Here is a 21,535-nt window from a genome sequence, read left to right as displayed (position 1 = left end):
CCCCAGGATTTCCCGGAATCACGCTTTTTTCACCGCCGAGAGCCTCCCGTGGGGAGCAAAGGAGCCTCAGAGGTGCATCCTCCTTCTGTCCGGATGGAAACGCAGGTTCCATAATCGTTTTTTCCCCACAGATCCCTCCGCCAAAAATTGTTTTCCGCCGCCTCCACTTCCGGGTCCGCCATTTTGTCGCCTCCATTTCTCCACGAGGGGGGTTAAAGGCCCCCCCAAATATGCATACATGAAAAGGCCGAAAAGTTGCCGTCACTGACAGGGGGTCCACACTAGAGAAGGAGACGGTACCAAACTGGCGGGTTCGGCGGAAGCGCAATCGGCGGCGGCGTCCCGGACGAGGAGGTGAGGGGGGAGGAGAAGATGCGAGGACTGGGGGGCCGCGGGAGGGCTGACGGGCGAGTGGCGAGAGGAGTTGCACCGCTTCCCGGCACAGCCCCGAACCTGTGGGTGCAGACGGAGCGGGGGAGCGGGGGAGCCTGGGGCCGGGGGCCGGAGAGGAAGGGGATGCTGCCGGGAGGAAGGGGAGGGGACTGGCAGGAGGTGAGGGAGGGGGTGGGTGTAGGACCTGGGGCTGGGGAGCTGGACCAAGGGAAGCCAGGGCCGTGGAGCTGGCCACTAGGGGGCGGCGCGGAGCCGGGGCCGGGCTGCAGACCTCGGCTTCCTGGCTCTTCCCGAAAAGACAGCATTGCTGCTGGCAAACTGGAGGATGTGGGGTGGAGGAGAAAACGGGGACTCTGCATTCCCGGCCCCAGCAATAGCCTAAAGATTGTTAGGGAGCGCGCTAATCTGAACTCGAGTCTAAGGGCCCCGCCTCCAGTTCTTTTTTTCTTTTTTTAAGGGAGAGAGGAAGGAAGGAAGGGAGAGGAACATCAGTTTGTTGTTCCATTTATTGATGCATTCACCGCTTGCTTCTTGCATGTGCCCTGGGGACCAACCTGCAGCCTCGGTGTACGGGGAGGAGCCTCCAGCTCTTGCACAGTCGTTTGTACAGCTGGCGGCTCAGTGGGGACATGGGTGATAGAAAAAGGGGAAAGAGAGAGAGAAAAAAAAAAGGTCAGACCATGGTCTCTTCAATTCCTGTTCTCCTTACGGTTAGCTTTCTCTCTGCTCATAGCTTTCCTTAAGCCAACAAAGATCATCCCCACCCGATTTATATCAACCAACATAATTGCTCTCTAATTACCGTCTAATGATAGAGTACTTCGTTGTCAAGAGCTCAGGCACTTCACCCATTGTTAAAACACCGATTGTGGAAAGCTCTCCTGTGTTTGCTTGGGAGGGGATGTGGGTGTTTTATTCATCTTCAGAGTCCTAAGAGTCGGGTTAGATCAAATTCTGTTTCTTCACTTTATATGTGTAGGGAAAGTGGAGATGACATACAGTAAAGGGAGAATGTTTTCCATTAATTTTTTTTTTATCAGTGATTTTTAGAGAAAGGAGGGGAGAGGGAGAGGGAAACATCGATGAACATTGATGTGAGAGCAAAACGTCAATCAGCTGCCTCCTGCACAACCCCCACAGGGGTGGAGCCCACAATCCAGACATGTGCCCTTGACCAGAATGAACTGGCAACCTCCCAGTACACTGGATGACACCCAGACAACTGAACCACACAGGCCAGGGCTTAGATTAAACCTTTTATCTGGTGGGTACTGCCTGCATTGACATAGACTGGCACTTAGTCCCCCCAAAATACTGTTATTTTAAAAATACATTAAGCCCTAGCTGGTTTGTCTCAGTGGATAGAACGCTGGCTTGCAGACTGAAGGGTTCAGTTAGATTCTGGTCCAGGGCACATGCCCAGGTTTCGGGCTAGATCCCCAGTAGGGGGCATGCAGGAGGCAGCTGATCCATGATTCTTCTCATCATTGATGTTTCTGTCTCTCCCTCTTCCTTCCTCTCTGAAATCAATAAAAATATTTGCGGGGGAGGGGTAAGAAAAAAATTTCATTCTCATCAGAGCAGTGAGGATTTTTTTTCTTTTTTCTTTTTTAGAGAGAGCGGAAAGGATGGGGTAGGAAGGGAGAGAGAGAGGAGAAAGAAATGTCACATGAATTGATTGCCCCACACACGCCCCAACCAGGTGAGGGGATCAGACCTGCAACCCGGGTACATGCCTGTGACTGGAATCCAGTGTTCAGGCGGCTGCTCAAACCATTTTACAACACCAGCCAGGGCAAGGTTTATACTTAATCGTGCAAAGTCCAATGTAGGTGCCACACTTCTGAGTAGCTCTCAGCTCAGGGAACTGGGCTTCTCTCGTCCTGTGGCCCTTCTGTCTCATAGTCCAGTCTTTTTTTTTTCCATATATATATTTTATTCATTTTTCAGAGAGGAAGAGAGAGGGATAGAGAGTTAGAAACATCGATGAGAGAGAATCATCAATCAGCTGCCTCTTGTGCACCCCCTGCTGGGGATGTGCCCGCAGCCAAGGTACATGCCCTTGACTGGAATCGAACCCGGGACCTTTCAGTCCGCAGACCGACGCTCTATCCACTGAGCCAAACTAGTCCCGGCTCATAATCCAGTCTTGATGTGGCTTCTATAAATCCTTGGTTATAAGACTTCCGTTCAGCTAGTCTTCAGTTGGTTATTCAGGTTGATGGTTCTATAATTTTGTTGTAATTACAATTTGGGCCTGGGAGGAAGTGAATGTAATTTCCACCTTCTCAGCCATCTTTTCCCCTCTCTTCCTACCTCTGTATGATTTTATAACATGCATTGGACATTTGAAAAATATTGGTTCACCAAATTTTGCAGATTATCCAAGTGTTGATGCATTTTATTACACAGTATTGAAAAGTTCACATTTATTAGTGTCACCATGAATTTCATCAAAAAGTTTGTAGTAAACTTCTATTTATGGTGGAGGGATGTTTCCCCAAATTCTAATTTTTGCTTGAAAGCTGACATTATAATTGATAATTGGCAATAAATACTGTTGTTTGTTTGTTTTGAAGTGGGCAGTTCACTGTTCAGTTTTGAAAAAATATCTGCCATATACCCCGCTTTGTCTATTTGTCATTCTTTCCTGTGACATATTTCTACCCATGGTCATTTCAGAAAGATGAAATGCTGTTTTATTGATCCCTTCAGCTAGAAAGGTGGTAATGTGATGTGTTGCACTTATTATTATTATCATTATTATTCTGGAGATTGAAAGTGAGGGAAATGTTGTTTGGGGCCTGACATTTTCCCCAATATCTGATTGTTTGTGTGGGATGATGAGGAAATGCCCTACCAGAGAGTCACCTTGAAGTCTGTATTATTTAGAAGAAGTCTGCTAAAAACATTTACAGACAGCTCTCCTTGTGTTTGACTTACAGCTTCCCGAGAACTTCCGTTCCTATGCATGAAGATGTCTTTGGTGGACTTGGGGAAGAGATTGCTAGAAGCAGCAAGAAAAGGCCAAGATGATGAAGTGAGGACATTGATGGCAAATGGTGCCCCATTCACCACAGACTGGGTGAGTTCTCTGTTTCCAAAGTGTGCTTTACCAATCTTTTCCCTTTTCTTTTTTTAATTTTTTATTTGTTGATTTGATAGAGGGTTGGGGAAACATCTATTTGTTGTTCTACTTATTTACACATTCATTGGTTGATTCTTGTATGTGCACTGATAGGGGATAGAACCGGAAACCTTGGCATATCAGAACCATGCTGTAATCAACTGAGCTACCGGACCAGGGCATCAATCTTTTTCTTTTAAAATATATTTTATTGGTTTTTTACAGAGAAGAAGGGAGAGGGATAGAGTTAGAAACATCGATGAGAGAGAAACATCGATCAGCTGCCTCCTGCACACCCCCTACTGGGGATGTGCCTGCAACCAAGGTACATGCCCTTGACCAGAAATGAACCTGGGACTCTTCAGTCCACAGGCCAGGGTTCCATCCACTGAGCCAAACCAGTCAGGGCACTGATCTTTTTCTTTTTAAAAAAAATATATTTTATTGATTTTTTACAGAAAGGAAGGGAGTGGGATACAAACTCAGATACATCGATGAGAGAGAAACATTGATCAGCCGCCTCCTGCACACCTTCTACTGGAGATGTGCCCGCAACCAAGGTACATGCCCTTGACTGGAATTGAACCCGGGACCCTTGAGTCCGCAGGCCGACGCTCTATCCACTGATCCAAACCGGCCTCGGCTGATCTTTTTCTTTTCTTTTTTTTTTTTCTTTCTTTTTTTTTTTTTAATATATATTTTATTGATTTTGTACAGAGAGGAAGGGAGAGAGATAGAGAGCTAGAAACATCAATGAGAGAGAGTCATCGATCAGCCGCCTCTTGCACACCGCCTACTGGGGATATGCCTGCAACCAAGGTACATGCCCTTAACCAGAATCGAACCCGGGACTGTTCAGTCCCCAAGCCGACACTCTACCCATTGAGCCAAACCGGTTTTGGCTGATCTTTTTCTTAATGGCTAAAAAGACTTTAATGATTTTTCTTTAGTTACTTTCTGCCTCATTCTCACATAGTTTTATTTTCTTTCTCTCACCTAAATATATGGTTTTCATTTTCTTTTAGTTTTCCAAATTGAAAGTGTCTCTCATGGATATATATTATAGATGGTAATTGTAAATGTATATACAATACTTACGGTTTTCTATAATGCTTTTCAGAGAACTAATTCTGTTTATTAGAAATTAGTAATTAGCTAGAAATTAAACAAATCAGTATAAGAAAAGTACACTTCTAAGCTAATAATTTATTTTCTTTTCTCTACAATGTCCTGATTAATAAGAAATAGTTTCGCTCAATTGGTGTGGCTCAGTGGTTGAGCGTTAACCTATGAACCAGGAGGTCACAGTTTGATTCCTTTTCAGGGCACATGCCTTGGTTGCAGGCTCCATCCTCAGCGGGGAGGTATGCAAGAGACTGCTGACCAATGATTCTCTCTCATCATTGATGTTTTCATATTTCTCTCGCTCTCCCTTTCTCTCTGAAATCAATTTTTTTTTTTTTTTTTAAGAGGAAGATGTAATTTTATGATCCTAGATAGCCAGCTTGGAGAGCAGAATTTTATTTTATTTTTTTTATTTTAAAATATATTTTATTGAGTTTTTACAGAGAGGAAGGGAGAGGGATAGAAAGTTAGAAATATCGATGTGAGAGGAACATCGACCAGCTGCCTCCTGCACACCCCCTACTGGGGATGTGCCCGCAACCAATGTACGTGCCCGCAACCAATTTACATGCCCTTGACCGGAATCGAACCAAACCGGTTTCGGCTGGAGAGCAGAATTTTAGAAGATCCAGGTCTAGATTATAATATGGGCTTCCTTAGCATTCATAGGTTTTTCTTTTTTAAAATATATTTTGTTGGTTTTTATAGAGAGAAAGAGAGAGGGCTAGAGAGTTAGAAACGTCGATCAGCTGCCTCCTGCATAACCTCTACTAGGGATGTGCCTGCAACCAAGGAACATGCCCTTGACCGGAATCGAACCTGGGACCCCTCAGTCGGTAGGCTGACACTATCCACTGAGCCAAACCAGTCAGGGCAGCATCCATAGATTTTGTAAACATCGCCTAATTTTAACAGTTCACTCTTTTCTGGAGTGGTTAATTTATAACTTCAGAGGCCAGCAGGTTCTTTTTTTTCTTAATCTTCACCCTAATATCTGTTCCTTTATTGATGAGAGAGAGAGAGAGAGAAACATTGATTGGTCGCCTTCCCCGGGTGCCCTGCGCCCACGACCCTGCAGTACACAGGAAGATGCTCTAACCACCTGAGCCACACTGTCCAGGACTGAGGACAGCAGGTTCTTAGCACTTCACTGGAAGGAAGAAAGGAAGCACAGGAGATTAGCATTTTTATAAATAGGCCTGAAAAGAGCAATGTGAATTAAATCCAGTCAGACAGAGAGGCTGAATATATGAAAAGCAAAGTTTCAATGAAGTAGGCTTAAAAATAAACCAGCATAAAGCAAAGACAAGAATAGGTTTCTGACCAAAGTGGATTCTGATAACTTATAAGATTTACTTTGAGATGATATAGACTTCCTTATTGCTAAACATTTTTAAAATATATTTTTATTGACTTCAGAGAGGTAGGGAGAGAGAGAAACATCAGTGATGAGTCCTAGCTGGTTTGGCACAATGGATAGAGAATAGGCCTTCGGCTGAAGGGTCCTGAGTTTGATTACAGTCAAAGGCACATGCCCAGGTTTTGGGCTCCATCCCCAGTAGGGGGTGTGTAAGTAGCAGCCAGTAAGTGATTCCGTCTCATCATTGATGTTTCTAGCTCTTACTCCCTTTCCCTCCCTCTCTGAAATCAATACAAAAATGTTTGTTTTTAAAAAAAAAAGAAACATCAGTGATGAGTGAGAATTATCAATTTGCTGCCTCTTGCATGCCCAACACTGGGAATTGAGCTCAAAACCCAGGAATGTGCCCTGACCAGGAATCAAACCGTGACCACCTCGTTACTATATAGATCGATGCTCAACTGCTGAGCCACGCTAGCTGGGCTTAGTTGCTAAATTTTTATTTCCTTTTAATCTCATCAGTCTTTTTGCCTTGCTTTACTGGGGTTAAGGAATTAAGTTAGTACCCCAAGACCTACATGCAACTTTCTAGTCTCTGCCCTTTGCCTAGAAATTGTTCTGAAACTTTACCCCCACTCAGAATTCTCTTGTCTGTCCATTTATTTTATCTTCCAAGCCCTGTATAAAATCATGCCCTTTAGGGAATCTTACATGATAAATCCATCTGACTTAAATCCATTCTATTTAGCACTTATTTAATTGATGGTATATTTATTCCTCTATTAGTATATTAATTTTTTTAATTCATTTCTTCAGTCCTGCCTGCCCAACCAGATACTCTCTATCCATGGGCAGGAACCATAAAACTCACCTCTTGTTCATCTGTATCTCTCCAGTAATGGTTTAGGAGTCTGCACGTGGTTGGTACTCAATGAGTATTATTTCCCCACAGCTTGGAACATCACCCCTCCACCTTGCAGCCCAGTATGGTCATTATTCCACAGCAGAAGTACTCCTTCGAGCAGGCGTTAGCAGGGATGCCCGAACCAAAGTGGACAGGACCCCCTTGCACATGGCTGCAGCCGATGGACACGCACACATCGTGGAACTGCTTGTTAGGGTAAAGCAAGAATAGTGGCGGGTCCGTGTGGTAAAAAGGACACCCACCTTCCTTTCCTAAAGTAGCGGCAGGAAACTAGGTTGGGAAAGATCAAGCTGAGGACAGTTTATGGCAATGAATTGTCTCTTTCAAGAGTAATCATGACTATGAGAATTTTGTATTCTAATCTTTTGAAAGCTAAACAGACTTCCTTGGTGTTTTCTTCATTCTCTTTCTGCAGGTGTTCTCTGCACTTATGCCTGTTGTTTTTTGTGTGTTTTTTTCAGACACTCGGCTCTGTTAATAAATGCAACAAAAATCTGTTCTTTTCCTCTTCCTTTCCTTTCTACTATAATTTCTCAATGATGTCCTTAGAAGACCCACTCATGGAAGGCATTATGTCTGTCAGCGTCAGGATAATTTAAGAAATGTTTTTCCCTTTGATATTTCTTAAAGGTGACCTAAATTTGAATCTCTGTAAACTATGGAAAGTCTCTGTATTGATGAGATCTTGCACCTGTGCTGTTGTAACCAGTGTCCATATGAAAACATTCCTTTTCTGTGGCAGAATGGTGCAGATGTGAATGCCAAGGATATGCTGAAGATGACAGCTTTACATTGGGCCACAGAATACCACCATCGCGATGTTGTCGAGCTACTTATCAAATATGGAGCTGATGTCCATGCTTTCAGCAAGTTTGATAAATCTGCCTTTGACATAGCCCTGGAGAAGAACAATGCTGAGATTCTGGTCATTCTTCAGGTCTGTATTTTTATTTATTTATTTGTTTGTTTGTTTGTTTGTTTATATTTTATTGATTTTTTTACAGAGAGGAAGAGAGAGGGACAGAGAGCCAGAAACATCGATAAGAGAGAAACATTGACCAGCCGCCTCCTGCACACCCCCTACCAGGGATGTGCCCACAACCAACGTATTGAGGTACATGCCCTTGACCCGAATTGAACCCGGGACCTTTTAGTCTGCAGAACGACGCTCTACCACTAAGCCAAACCGGTTTTGGCGATATCAGGCTTTTTTTTTTAAGGGAGGGAGAGATAGAGAAACATCGATCAGTTGCCTTTCATATGCACTCTGACCGGGAGCCAAATCGCAACCTATATATGTGCCCTGACCAGGAATTGAACTCACTACCTTCTGGTGCACAAGATCATGCTCCAGCCAACTCTGCTACACCAGCATCTTAAAAATAATAATAATAATAATAATAATTATCTGGAGTATGGTGAGATTGGCGAGAGAAAGTTTAATGCTAAAGAACCATATAGTGACTTTCATTTGGCCAGGCATGAGCCAAGAGGGCTGAGTTAAGGAATAATAGTGGAGGATGGAAGGAGAGGCATATTCAAGAAGGGATTTAACAGTGACCAGAGAATTACACCTGATCTTAGCCAAAAGGCCAAGACGCGATGTGACCAGAGAATTGATCATCTGTTTTAAGCTGAAGCTCTTAGTCAAGGGGATAATTATATATGAAAAAATAGATAAATATTTCTGCTGTATTTTCAGTGGCTTGTTTGTTTGTTTGTTGTTGTTTTTTTAATATATTTTATTGATTCTTTACAGAGAGGAAGGGAGAGAGAGAGTTGGAAACATCGATGAGAGTCATCAATCAGCTGCCTCTTGCACACCCCCTCTGGGGATGTGCCCACAACCAAGGTACATGCCCTTGACCGAATCGAACCCGGGACCCTTCAGTCCCCAAGCCGACGCTCTATCCATTGAGTCAAACCGGTCTCGGCTGTTTGTTGTTTTTTACAAATGGTTCCCTATAGACTGGTTATCCTCTTCAACTTTCAATTCCTTGTTTAGAGACCTTTCATAATTGGGACTTTTTAAGTAGTGAACATGTTTGTTTGTAAAACAAACAAACAAACAAACAAAACTACTTCTGAAAGTAAAAAAAAGGATAAAATAAAGTTAAGTTTCTTTTCACTGAAATTGTGCTGACATTCCTGGAAACAAAAGTGCAGCATATGAAACTAGACTCTAAAATCTGGCACTCATTTATTTGCTTGTTACATATTCTCTGAGGAATTCTCCAGGGCAGAACGGAACAAGTTGTTGGACAAAACTCTGGAGAATATTCTTCTCCATAGATTCTCTGTGGGGATTTCCTGCTAGCACATTGGCTTGTAGATAACTGATCATAGAATATTAGTGCTGGAAATTACTTTTTAGGCCACACCCCTTATTTTTCAAATAAAAATGTAAGATCCAGAGAGGTTAAGTGAATTGTGTAGAATACACCTTGTTTTCTAAAGGAGATATAAGCTTGAGAAAGCAACCTAGCATTTCTGTTTTCCTTGTCAGAAAACAAGAAATAAACAGTGGTCTTAATGAGAACTCTGAGCTCCCTAGGACATTGTGTGCTAGAACTAGTTCTGCTTGATAGAGCACTGGGGGTGAGGATTGGTCTTCAGTGACTGTGTAACTAAGGTTAATCAGTGTTCTGACTTTAAAATACCCCTTGTTTTGTAGGAAGCCATGCAGAATCAGGTGAATGCTAATCCGGAAAGAGCCAATCCTGTGACTGTGGCCACCCCATTTATCTTCACGTCAGGAGAAGTTGTCAACCTCGCTAGCCTTGTTTCTTCATCCAACACCAAAACAACCTCAGGTAATACTCTGATAACATGGCGTTTATTTTAGACTTAAAATGAACATAACCCCAGGTTTTCCTGTGAGATGAATAGAAACCCTCTCTGATACCCACACCTTTATTAAAATCTTCCCAAAATAAAGGATTTGTAATCGATTTTAAAGCTAATGTATTTATTCTTTCTGGAGAAAGGGAAGGTCATACATAGGGGTTGTATCTGAGTGCTTATTGTGTTAAAAGTAAAATATTCTACACATTAATCTGTTGAAGGGTTATACCCAAACCCAAAAAATGAAAATATAGGGGTGCTTCAATATAGCACTACTAAGGAAGATAGTTAAATATTCATAATCCAAAACATGAACAAATAAAGCAGAAGAAACAGAAGTGGTTTTTGGAATGCTGATATAAAATAGGTACATGTGATTATTTAAATAAAATATAAGAGTCTTGATTTGTTCTTGAGAACATATATAACAACAAAATAACAAAACATTTGGTGTTGATCTTTTGAAACCTGTATATTTTTAACAAAAACATCTATATAAATCACAAGAAAACTGGCCTTGTTTTCAATATCTCTTCACAAATATTTGACAACAGAGGCACTTGTATCCTCATTTAAATAAGCTTTCTAGCTGACTCTTGTCTTTTTTTTGTTTCTGACTTTCATTTAAAAATAAGCAACTATACAGCCGAAGCCGGTTTGGCTCAGTGGTAGAGCGTCGGTCTGTGCACTGAAGGGTCCCAGGTTCGATTCCGGTCAATGGCATGTACCTGGGTTGCGGGCACATCCCCAGTAGCGGGTGTGCAAGAGGCAGCTGGTCGATGTTTCTCTCTCATCGACATTTCTAGCTCTCTATCTCTCTCCCTTCCTCTCTAAAAAAATCAATAAAATATATTAAAAAAATAATAATAATAAAAATAAAATAAAAATAAGCAACTATACAAATGTATTCCTACTTAAGTTTAATATCAAAGGAAGATGTTGAAGTGTTATTACTGAGAGGCAGTGATGGTAAAGTAGAGCATAGATACAATAAATATAGAATTGTGCATTCAGATCTACATTCAGATATTGAATTATTAACTAGAGGCTTCAATGTAGGAAAACTACTTCTCTAAGTCTTCTTTACATATAAAATTGAGATATAATAATATCCACTTTATGAGATTGTGAGACTTTGATATTTTGTATTTCAGGATCCATTTTAATTTTTTTTAATTTTATTTTTTAAAATATATTTTTATTAATTTCAGAGAGGAAGAAAGAGGGAATGAGAGGAGCATCAATGATGAGAGAGAATTATTGATTGGCTGCCTCCTGCACGCTCCCCACTGGGGATCAAGCCTGCAACCCGGGCGGGCATGTGCCCTTGACTGGAATCGAACCTGGGACCCTTCAGTCCACAGGTCGATACTCTATCCACTGACCCAAACCAGCTAAGGCTATTATATATATGTAATTAATTTATTAATTTGGGAGAGGGAGAAATATCAATGATGAGAGAGAATCATTGATTGGCTGCCTTCTCTACGCCCTACACTGGGAATGGAGTCCAAAACCAGGGCACATGGCTTGGCGGAGAATTGAACCATGATCTCCTATTTCATAGGTCATCTGGCCGGCCAGGATCCCTTTTATAGCAGGGCCTCAGTAATGCTAGCGGTCAGTGAAAATAACTTCTCAGTAAAGATGGACTCCATCCTGCCCACAAGGGGGCAGTGGTGACCTTCATTTTATAGCTCATCAATTTATTTAATACCACTTTGCTTTCAGCTAAATGATTAAAAATATTTAGCTTAAATATACATATACATGTAATCAGCCGAAACCGGTTTGGCTCAGCGGTAGAGCGTCAGTCTGCGGACTGAAAGGTCCCGGGTTCGATTCCGGTCAAGGGCATATACATTGGTTGCGGGCACATCCCCGGTAGGGGTGTGCAAGAGGCAGCTGGTCGATGTTTCTCTCTCGACGTTTCTAGTTCTCTATCTCTCTCCCTTCCTCTCTGTAAAAAATCAATAAAATATATTAAAAAAAAAATATATATATATATATATATAGATAGATAGATAGATAGATATACATGTAATCAGAACATTCACAGCCTTTTGAATTTGTAGTGGTTAAGGTCACACTGATTAGGACAAGAGCTTTTATAATTCAAAAGTCTTTAGAAGCCAATAATGTTGTATATTCACAAACATGTGAAAAGAGCTAGAGTTGATCTTTAGTCTAACTACTGAACTTCTCCAGACCTTGATTTGAAATGATAAGCAAATCAGGATAGAGAATCTTAGATTTGACTCCTATAGGTTTATATCAGGTTTAACATTGACAAAAGAGTTGCTTTTGACAAACTACTCTTCTTTCTCTCTTCCATATGTTGACAACTGCAAATCAAAATTGTTAAACTATTGCATAATAAAGCTGATCTCTCTGATGTCATCTTAACCATGAAGCAGTTCTACCTAGCTCTCCCCTTTAGGGGACTGGCCTACTTGATGCTTAATCAGTACAGATAAAAGAAATTATTAGACATGTTCAGGTTGAGTTATTCAACTGGGTTAAAGGATTTTCTTTACCTGAATGGTGGGTGGACTTCTTATTTCCCATCAACAAGTAACATGTTCATCCAATAGTATTTTTAAGAATTAACTGGTAGTATTCTAGGAATATCATATTGATACATGTTTTTTATACCAAAATCCAGATGATAGCCCAACTGGAGACTACTGTTTGATTCCCAGTTAGGGCACAATGCCGGGGTTAGGGGGGGTGCAGGAGGCAGCCAATCAATGATTCTCTCTCATCATTGATGTTTCTATTGCTCTCTCCCTCTTCCTTCCTCTCTGAACTCCATAAAAATATATTTTTTAAAAATCCAGATTACCAAATTTGCTTTAATTTTTCATTTGTGACTAAAGTTATGAGTCATCATGAGTGCTACCAACAAACTGCAGTGATTTAGGAGGGCAGACTAATTTAAACATTAATCAGGACAAAACAGAGTTATGAAGATGAATTTCCTGTTTCTGTAGAATCATAAGATGTACTCCAAAGCCAAATATAAATACTTTAAATTGGTTCATAAAGAGTACAGGTTCGGAATCTAATGAATTAGATTTTAATCAGGGCTCTGATATTCACTAGCTGCCTGACCTTGGGCAAATTACTTAGTTTTTCTGGATTTAGTTTTCATTAGCTTACTGAGATTGGCCAACCATACCATGGCTCACTCTTCTAAATCCTGGTCTGAAGAGTTTATTTATATGGCACATTTTGAATAGGTAACAAGAATTGGCACTGATAATACCATTTCTCTTCCAAAAACAATAGTATCTGTACACGTTTTACTTTATTTGATGTTGTGTCTTATATTGAGGAAAAGGAAACAATTAACATTATTAAGCAGTAAACTATTTTCCTAGAACTCCCTGAGATAAGTCTAAAGAAGTCATTTGCATTATCTTTTTTTCAGTTTCAACTGTGTATGTCAGAACATTAAATCTAATTTTTTACAAATATTCATTTTTATTGGATTAAAGGTAGACTACCACCCTGACCTGGTGGCTCAGTTAGTTGCAGCGTCGTCCCATACACCAAAAGATTATAGGTTTGATTCCCGTCAGGGTACATACCTAGGTTTCGGTTCTATCACCAGTGCAGGAGGCAACCTATTGATGTTTCTCACATCCATGTTTCTCTCTTTCTCTAAAGATCAATAAAAAACATATCCTTGGGTGAGGATTTTTTTTCTTAAGGAGAGGGTACCCTTAGGTTGGAATAATTGTATATAATGCTTTTCTCATTAAACAGTTCTATACAGCTATTCTGTAGTTGGGTGGCGTGTGTGTGTGTGTACATCTACATGTGTGTGTGTTTTAATTGTGGCCTTGTTTTTTGATTGCTAGTGACTTACTATCACATATAATCAAACTTCCATGAATGTACATATATTTAAAAATCACTTGTACCTTTTTTTTTTCATTTATATATATGAAATTTATATTTTTCATTTTAAATGTATTTACATACACATATATTTATTTTATTTTATTTTATATTTTATTGATTTTTTACAGAGAGGAAGGGAGAGGGATAGTCAGAAACATTGATGAGAGAGAATCATCGACCAGCTGCCTCTTGCACACCCCCTACTGGGGATGTGCCTGCAGCCAACGTACATGCCCTTGACTGGAATCGAACCTTTCAGTTCGCAGACCAACGCTCTACCACTGAGCCAAACCAGTTTCAGCTACACATATATATTTTTTAATTGCTTTCAGAGAAGGGGGAGGGAGAGAGAGTAAGAGAAATATCAACGGTGAGAGAGAACCACTGATTGGCTGCCTCCTGCACACCCCCTACTCGGGTTCGAGTGCAATCTGGGCATGTGCCCTTGACCAGAATCAAACCTTGGACCCTTCAGTCCGCAGGCCGACACTCTATTCACTGACCCAAATTGGCTAAGGCTCATTTGATAGTTTTTGTTTTGATTATTTGTGTACATATATCAGAGAGGGAGGGAGAGAGAGAAACATTAATGATGAGATAGAATCATCATCGGCTGTCTCCTGCACACCCCCCTCTGGGTTCATCGGTTGACATTCAATCACCAACCCAGACCATTTGTTAGTTCTTATGCCAGCATTTGTTATGATAGGCTGAGTGATGAGAAAAGCATGAACTAAGCAGAAAAGGCTGGATCTTGCTCTGCAAGAAATAATTAAATAGACATAAGCCCCTTTTTGGAGGTCAAGCACTGTGTTTTGCCCAGGCCATTTGGTTCCCTGAGTATTTTAGAGATATCATCCCTGTCTCTACCTTTAGCTCCACTCCCACAGTCATCGTCCAAAAGCTTTCCGATAGTTTGCAGCTATGAGGAGTATTATATAAGTAATCTACCTTTTAAAGGAAATTCTTCTAAAATTTATAAATAAGTTAGGTTACCTATAGTAATCACATCAGAAGAAGATTCTTTACTGTATAGGAGGATTTATTATAAAGAGTGTTATATAAGAGTTTCAAGTATTTTTTTTAATATATTTTATTGATATTTTACAGAGAGGAGGAAGGGAGAGAGAGAGCTAGAAATGTCGATGAGAGAGAAACATTGACCAGCTGCCTCTTGCACACCCCCTATTGGGGATGTGCCCGCAACCAATGTACATGCCCCTGAACGGAATTGAACCTGGGACCTTTCAGTCCGCAGACCTACGCTCTACCACTGAGCCAAACCGATTTCGGCGTAGTTTCAAGTATTTTTAAATGTTTTACAAATAACTGTTTGTTTGTTTTTAATGCTTCTTTTTTGTTTGTTTTTGTTAATCCTTACCCAAGGATATTTTCCCAGTGATTTTTAGAGAGAGTGGAAGGGAGGGGGAGAGGCACAGAGAAATATCCATGTGAGAGACACATTGATTAGTTGCCTCCCACACAGGGTGGGGGATTCAGCCTGCAACTGAGGTCCGTGCCTTTGACTGGAATGGAACCTGGAGCCCTTCGGTCTGTAGGACAATGTTCTATCCACTGAGCCAAACCGGTAGGGCTTCAATGCCTTTTTTAAAAAATATGTTTTTGTTTATTTTTAGAAAGAGAGGAAGGGAGAAGGAGAGAGAGAAACATCAGTGAGAGAAAAACATCATCACTTGGCTGCCTCCTGCACAACCTCTACTGGGGATGAAGCCCGCAACCCGGGCATGAGCCCTGACCTGGAATCGAACTGTGATCTCCTGGTTCATGGGTCAGCGCTGAACCACTGAGTTACCCAAACCAAGCGAAAAGCTGAGGTTTTGATTAATAAGGCATCTCAATTCATCTTAGTTCATCTCAGTTTTATTCTCTTTGCTGGACCTCATTTGCCTTTTTTACTGAAATAGGTGACCCCCATGCCTCCTCAGCAGTACACTTCTCACATTCCACCACCTCAGTGTTGGCCACCCTCGCAGCTCTTGCTGAGGCCTCAGCTCCCCTCTCCAACTCCCACAGAGCCGCAGGTAGGTAAGGGACAGCTGCTGGTTGAATCACCATTTTTCCTTTTGTTTTGAACTCTCCAGCAAATTTATTTTGCATGAAATAATAAAGAATCATGATTAGAGACAACTAAGAAAAAGGATGTAGAGTCACGGAGCATCAGAAAGAAAAATCACTAAGTGCTATAATCAGACAGCTGGATATTATCAGAGAATGACTAAGTTATTCCTTTGATTTTTTTTTTCTTTTGCAGTTTGAAGTTTGTTTTCTCTGACTCCAGTTGCTTCAGATTGAACTATTTAGTTTTATATTAGCAGATTTTCTGGAAATACTCTATCATAGTATTTCCTGTGCTATCATAGAATGATTCAAAATAGCAGCAGCCTAGGTACCTTGTATTATATTAAAGCATCAATATGCATGGGACTGCCTCTCTCACTGTCATCTCCTCCGCATTTCAGATTGGCTTGGGTTTTCTTCCCCCAGAGATGTTATTTTGGTATTTGCAATTGGGCAAATACATGCTATATAGTGCCCTTCTGCTATAATATTTACTACAACAAAAGGATTTCAAGTCAGTCAGTCAGAGATAGTGGTCTATTGGGAAAAGGCTGAGGGCTTCAGGGAGGTAGAGGCAGATAGTTGTAGGTATGGTGAAATAATTATTTGGGAGTCTTTCTGGAACCTTCTACAGAGCGCTCCATCCAAAATGAAAGCAGTTCTGATTTCTTTCTGCCGTTGACATTTGGGTAGTGAGAACATTCTTCCAATCCTGTTTTTCCAAGTGGCAGCAATCAAAAAGATCTCTACTGAGATGTGTATGGGTGAGCACCATAGCAGAAGGAGACCAATACATTAAATTTGTGCTTGTTTTCTTTGATCTTGAATAAATCCCCTTTTCAAGTCTCTGTTTCCTTGTTTCTAGCATGACGGTTAAATTAGATTATCTATCAAGTCCTTTCATCTATTAACATTTAACTGTTCTTGTTTCTAAGGGGTCTGAATGCTTTATTTCCATTGAATTATATGAATATGCTCCTGTGGATAGTCCATACCCCATTTATTGCAAAGTTCTACTTGTGATTCTTTAGATAGAGGAATTCCATTGTGGCAGGAACTGTTTCCCCTAATAGTTATTGGGAACATTGACTAAGCAACTGAAAATCTTGACTCAATGTAATACATTTAAACTTCTTAGGAAGGTTCTGGTACATAGAAAGGAATCAGTGTTAGTTGCTATCAATATTATTGATCTGTCAGATAGAAGAAGCCACCTCTCATTTTTGTGAGACGTCTTTTTTTTTTTTAATATGTTTTATTGATTTTTTACAGAGAGGAAGAGTGAGGGATAGAGAGTTAGAAACATCGATGAGAGAGAATCATCGATCAGCTACCTCTTGCACACTCCCTACTGGGGATGTGCCTGCAATCAAGGTACATACTCTTGACTGGAATCAAACCTGGGACCTTTCAGTCCGCAGGCCGACGCTCTATCCACTGAGCCAAACTGGTTTCGGCTCATTTTTGTGAGACTTCTTAAATGCTCTGACTACTTAACATATTGTTAATTCACTATTAAATGTCTCTATTTCCTTCTAGAAATAGATTTACTCTAATTTATAGTTATTTTTCTAAGCTTCATAGAGTTAGACTTTCAAGATGCTTCTTGGGAAAAAAAAAAAAAAAAGAAAAGAGTTTTAAGATCAAATATGTTAGGGAAACTTAACATATCTTATCCCATATTGGAGAATCCCAGTGCTCATTAGCTTGTTGGGGTTTCTGATACTTCCCACAAAACAAAAAAAAGCCGAAACCGGTTTGGCTCAGTGGATAGAGCATCGGCCTGCAGACTGAAGGTCCTGGGTTCGATTCCAGTCGGGGGCATGTACCTTGGTTGTGGGCACATCCCCATTAGGGGATGTGCAGGAGGCAGCTGATAGATGATTCTCTCTCATCAATGTTTCTGACTCTCTATCCCTCTCTCTTCCTCTCTGTAAAAAATCAATAAAAGAAAAAAGTCTAAACATATTTAAACCAGAATTTTGTATTTCTTTTCTCCTCTGACTTAGCATTGTCAGAACTTGCTTTTGTGTACTGCTAAGTCTAATTTTTTTTTCTAATTTTCCTATACTTAATATTATCAATTTCAAGGAGGCAGAAATTGCTATATGTAGATTTTTTAAAGAGCTAAAATTGTAAATTTACTTTTGTCATCTTTAGCTAATTCAGAGGAAATCATAGAAGGAAATTCTGTTGACTCATCAATCCAGCAAGTGGTGGGGAGTGGAGGCCAGAGGGTGATCACCATAGTGACCGACGGAGTGCCTCTGGGTAACATCCAAACTGCAATCCCTACGGGAGGCATTGGCCAGCCGTTTATTGTAACTGTACAAGATGGACAGCAAGGTGAGTTATTCCACTAGACAGTTGTTTATGAAAAGATATTTTATCCCCTGTCAGATTGGCTCAGTGGATAGAGTGTCGGCCTGTGGTTTGATTCCAATCTAGGGCACATACCTTGGTTGCAGGCTCCTCTCTGGCCTGGACCCTGGTCAGAATTCATGCAGGAAGCAACCAATCGATGTGTTTTTCTCACATTGACATTTCTCTCTGTCTTTCCCTCTCTCTTCCACTCTCTAAAAATCAATAGAAAAAATATCCTCAGGGGAGGATTTTAAAAAAAAAAGAAAAAAAAGAATGATATTTTAGACACTCAATTCGCCTCTAAAAATGAGGTAATAAGACAAGTAGTAGGAATGGGAGAATGCCAGATGCCAGTGGGGCAAAAAAGAACAGAAACCGGGCTGGCAAAGGCTAATTTTTCTAATATATAATAAAATTTGTAAGTAAAAACCGTAATCCGGTAGAAAGAGCAGATAATATGAACCAGTAGGTCAAAGAAAATACTGCTGGTTCACAGAAAATACTGCTGGTTCTTATTGCCAGTCAAGGGCATGTACCTCAGTTCAGGCTCCATCTCCAGCCCCAGTTGGAGCATGTACAGGAGGCAACGAATCAATATGTCTCTCTCATATTAATATCTGTGTGTGTGTGTGTGTGTGTGTGTGTCCCTCTCCCTTCCACTCTCTCTAAAAATCAATGGAAAAAATATCCTCAGGTGAGAATTAACAACAACAACAAAAAAAATTCTGTAAAGACATTAGGCCTTCTTTAGAAAAGTTATCCCTACAGAATTATAAGCTAATTGGTCATAGTTTCGGACATCTTTGTATAAGAGTCTCAGACCTGGGTCTTAACTGCATGGCTTCCACACCTGTCCATCTCTGCCTTTCCTTTCAGAGACCTTCTTAGTGCCTCTCTAATCCTCTCTGTTTCTCTCTGCAGGGCCATGATTTACCTGCTGATTCTAAAAGCCAAAGGCATATCAGAAAATAAGATATCAGAGAATATATTTCAGTTTATTTTCTAATTTGAAACAAGCAAAACGGCTTTGTTTTACAATGTATTCATCACCTTCACTCGGTGTCCTTTGGCTTGTAGTTCTAACTGTGCCTGCTGGTCAGGTTGCAGAGGAGACTATCATTGAAGAAGAGGAGGAGGAGGAGGAGGAAGAAGTAGAGAAGCTGCCATTGACTAAGAAGCCAAGGGTAGAAGAGATGACAAACAGTGTGGAGGAAAACAAGGTAATGTTTTCAGCAGTGTGGGGAGAAGAGAAGGGTAAGAATCAAAAGCCAAAACTTGTAAGGCCTGAACCCTCTTATTGTTGTGTGCTCTCTGGACACTGTGATCAGGAATTCTGAGCTGGTGGTGATGTGGTTTACTTTCCCAGGAAGGCACTGAAAGAGAGCTACTGCAGCAGCAGCTCCAGGAGGCCAACCGAAGAGCCCAGGAATACCGACACCAGCTCCTCCAGAAAGAGCAGGAGGCAGAACAGTACCGCCTCAAGCTGGAGGCCATGGCCCGACAGCAGCCCAATGGCGTTGATTTCACCGTGGTTGAAGAGGTGGCTGAGGTAGATGCTGTAGTAGTCACAGAGGGCGAGATGGAAGAGAAAGAGATGGAAGTGACTGGGGCAGGAGGGACCACAGAGCCTCATCGTGGAGTTTCCATAGAAACTGTTTCATCTTAACGTACAAGGGCCACAATTTGTACTATGTCCGTTTTTTCCCTCTTTTTTTTTTTTTTTTTTTTTTTTAAAGAAAACACAGAGGACAAACCTTGTTTAAAAATTAAGAATTTTCTTCAGAAGAAAACTATAGCAGGGTATAATGCTTGGGCTCAGGAAGGCTCTCTATGCAACTGGAAAAATCAAAGCCAAATTTAGGGAACACTTCTTTTGAGAGGCCAAAAAAGTAAGGACCAAATTTCCCATCTTACATCATTGCTTTAAGCAAAGAGGTAAAAGAATGCTGCATGTTGTAAGTTGGTTGGTTGTTGAAATAACTGACTTTTTATCAAAAGATTTTACTAGTACTTTCTATCAAAAGATTTTTCTAAGATAACATTCCTAATATGAACCCACCCAGATCCTTTAATACTTGCACCATGAAGTGACTTGAAAATTTGCCTTAGATTTATGATGTCTGAATGTTACAGAAGAAAATTAATTTGGAGGGAGGTTAGAAGCAAGCTTTGGGGAAGAGAAAGGAATATATTCCACTTCCAAAGAAGCAAGCAATCCCACTATTCAGTTACTCTCACTGAAAAGAATTTGTGATTGCCTGACTAAATTCATTGTGTGTCCATAGCTCAGCTGCCAGTTTAAAAAACTGAAATATAATTTTTTAAAACTGGAAGGAAAAGTGAAGAAGTGTATATAAATCCAAAACCCTCCAGGCTGTGCTTCACAATGCTGGAAAATGGCCAGAAAGAGGCTCGTTGGGGTTGTGAGGCAATCTGGTGTTGAGATAAAAACTTTGCTCCGGCTGGATTTTACAAAATTGCAATCAGGATAATAGTCCGTTGTTAGAACAACTTGCTTCCAAACGTTTATTTATGTCATATCAAGCTTTAATAGCAATTCTTTAGTTTTATAAAGTTTTGTTGAGTTTTCTAACTGTGCCTTTCTGTAGCGCTTACATGGTATCCTCTTACATGCAATAAAAGAAGTGGGGAGAGAGACGAGTGTTGAGGATGTCGTGTTGTGTTGTTGCCATTTGATTTGGGATGAGTAGATTGCCCTGCTTCCTTAAGGTAGGGCCTTCAGGAGAGCTTTTGTGCCTTGTAGATGCTCGGTGTGAGCTGGCAAAGGGAGTAAAGACAATCGGTGCCTAGAGTCCGGAACCAGAGATGCTGGTTAGATACCTCATCTGCCTTACTCCCTTCTCCCCCGCTGTGCCTGTCCCTTCGCCTAGACACTTTTGAAAAGTGTTTCATTGCTTGGATTCTTTGTGTGCCAGCTTGGAGATTTTTCAAAAGAAAGGTAAATGGAGAGAGAAAGGGGGTGGAGAGATTACAGTACAGAGAAACTTTGCCCCCATCGTTCTTGACTTGCTTGCTTGCTTTGTTGTAAATGACAAGAAGAAACCAGAGGGAGATGTGCCAAGTAAACATTTGAATGACTGTTCAGAAAATGGTTTTCTCAATTAGTGATCATACGGAAAACATACATTTTTAATTTGGAATAAAACTTGACAGTTAATAGGGTTCTCTTGATTGGTGAAGCAATTTGCCACAGTTTTCCAGAGGTGAAAAATCATTTTGGGCTCAAAATAAACTGAAAACGTAACTCCCCAAACCAGATTTCACAAACAGAATTGGCTATTAGAGGCTTCTAGGCAAAAATGTCAGTTTTGAAATTAGTCTTGATGACTCGCCACCTTCACTTGGTTTTCCCAATGGACTCGAGTCCCAAGCCTTTCCCAGGTGGCCA

The 21,535-nt window shown here is 40.8% G+C and overlaps 1 protein-coding gene across 5 annotated transcripts; it reads left to right on the top strand.

Moving 5' to 3' along the window:
• The first annotated feature begins 22 nt into the window (after positions 1–22).
• Positions 23–19,839, top strand: GABPB2 (GA binding protein transcription factor subunit beta 2). Of its 5 annotated transcripts, none has more exons than XM_036452802.2 (9): positions 23–354; positions 3,339–3,478; positions 6,958–7,125; positions 7,673–7,867; positions 9,605–9,743; positions 15,609–15,725; positions 17,923–18,108; positions 19,204–19,346; positions 19,493–19,839. In XM_036452802.2, exons 2-9 carry the CDS (start codon positions 3,365–3,367, stop codon positions 19,790–19,792), a joined length of 1,362 nt encoding a protein of 453 aa, XP_036308695.1. In that variant the 5' UTR covers positions 23–354; positions 3,339–3,364; the 3' UTR covers positions 19,793–19,839. The 5 variants fall into 5 exon arrangements, with proteins under 5 accessions (XP_036308695.1, XP_045442962.1, XP_036308696.2 ...); XM_036452803.2 differs by lacking the exon at positions 23–354 and adding an exon at positions 1,528–1,657; XM_045587006.1 differs by lacking the exons at positions 23–354; positions 6,958–7,125 and adding an exon at positions 1,527–1,657.
• The last annotated feature ends 1,696 nt before the right edge of the window (positions 19,840–21,535 follow it).

This window comes from Pipistrellus kuhlii, unplaced genomic scaffold, assembly GCF_014108245.1.
Source record: "Pipistrellus kuhlii isolate mPipKuh1 unplaced genomic scaffold, mPipKuh1.p scaffold_m20_p_24, whole genome shotgun sequence".
Lineage (NCBI taxonomy): Eukaryota > Metazoa > Chordata > Mammalia > Chiroptera > Vespertilionidae > Pipistrellus > Pipistrellus kuhlii.
The sequence above is the reverse complement of the archived record's forward strand: the minus strand, read 5'-3'. Positions and strand labels throughout refer to the sequence as shown.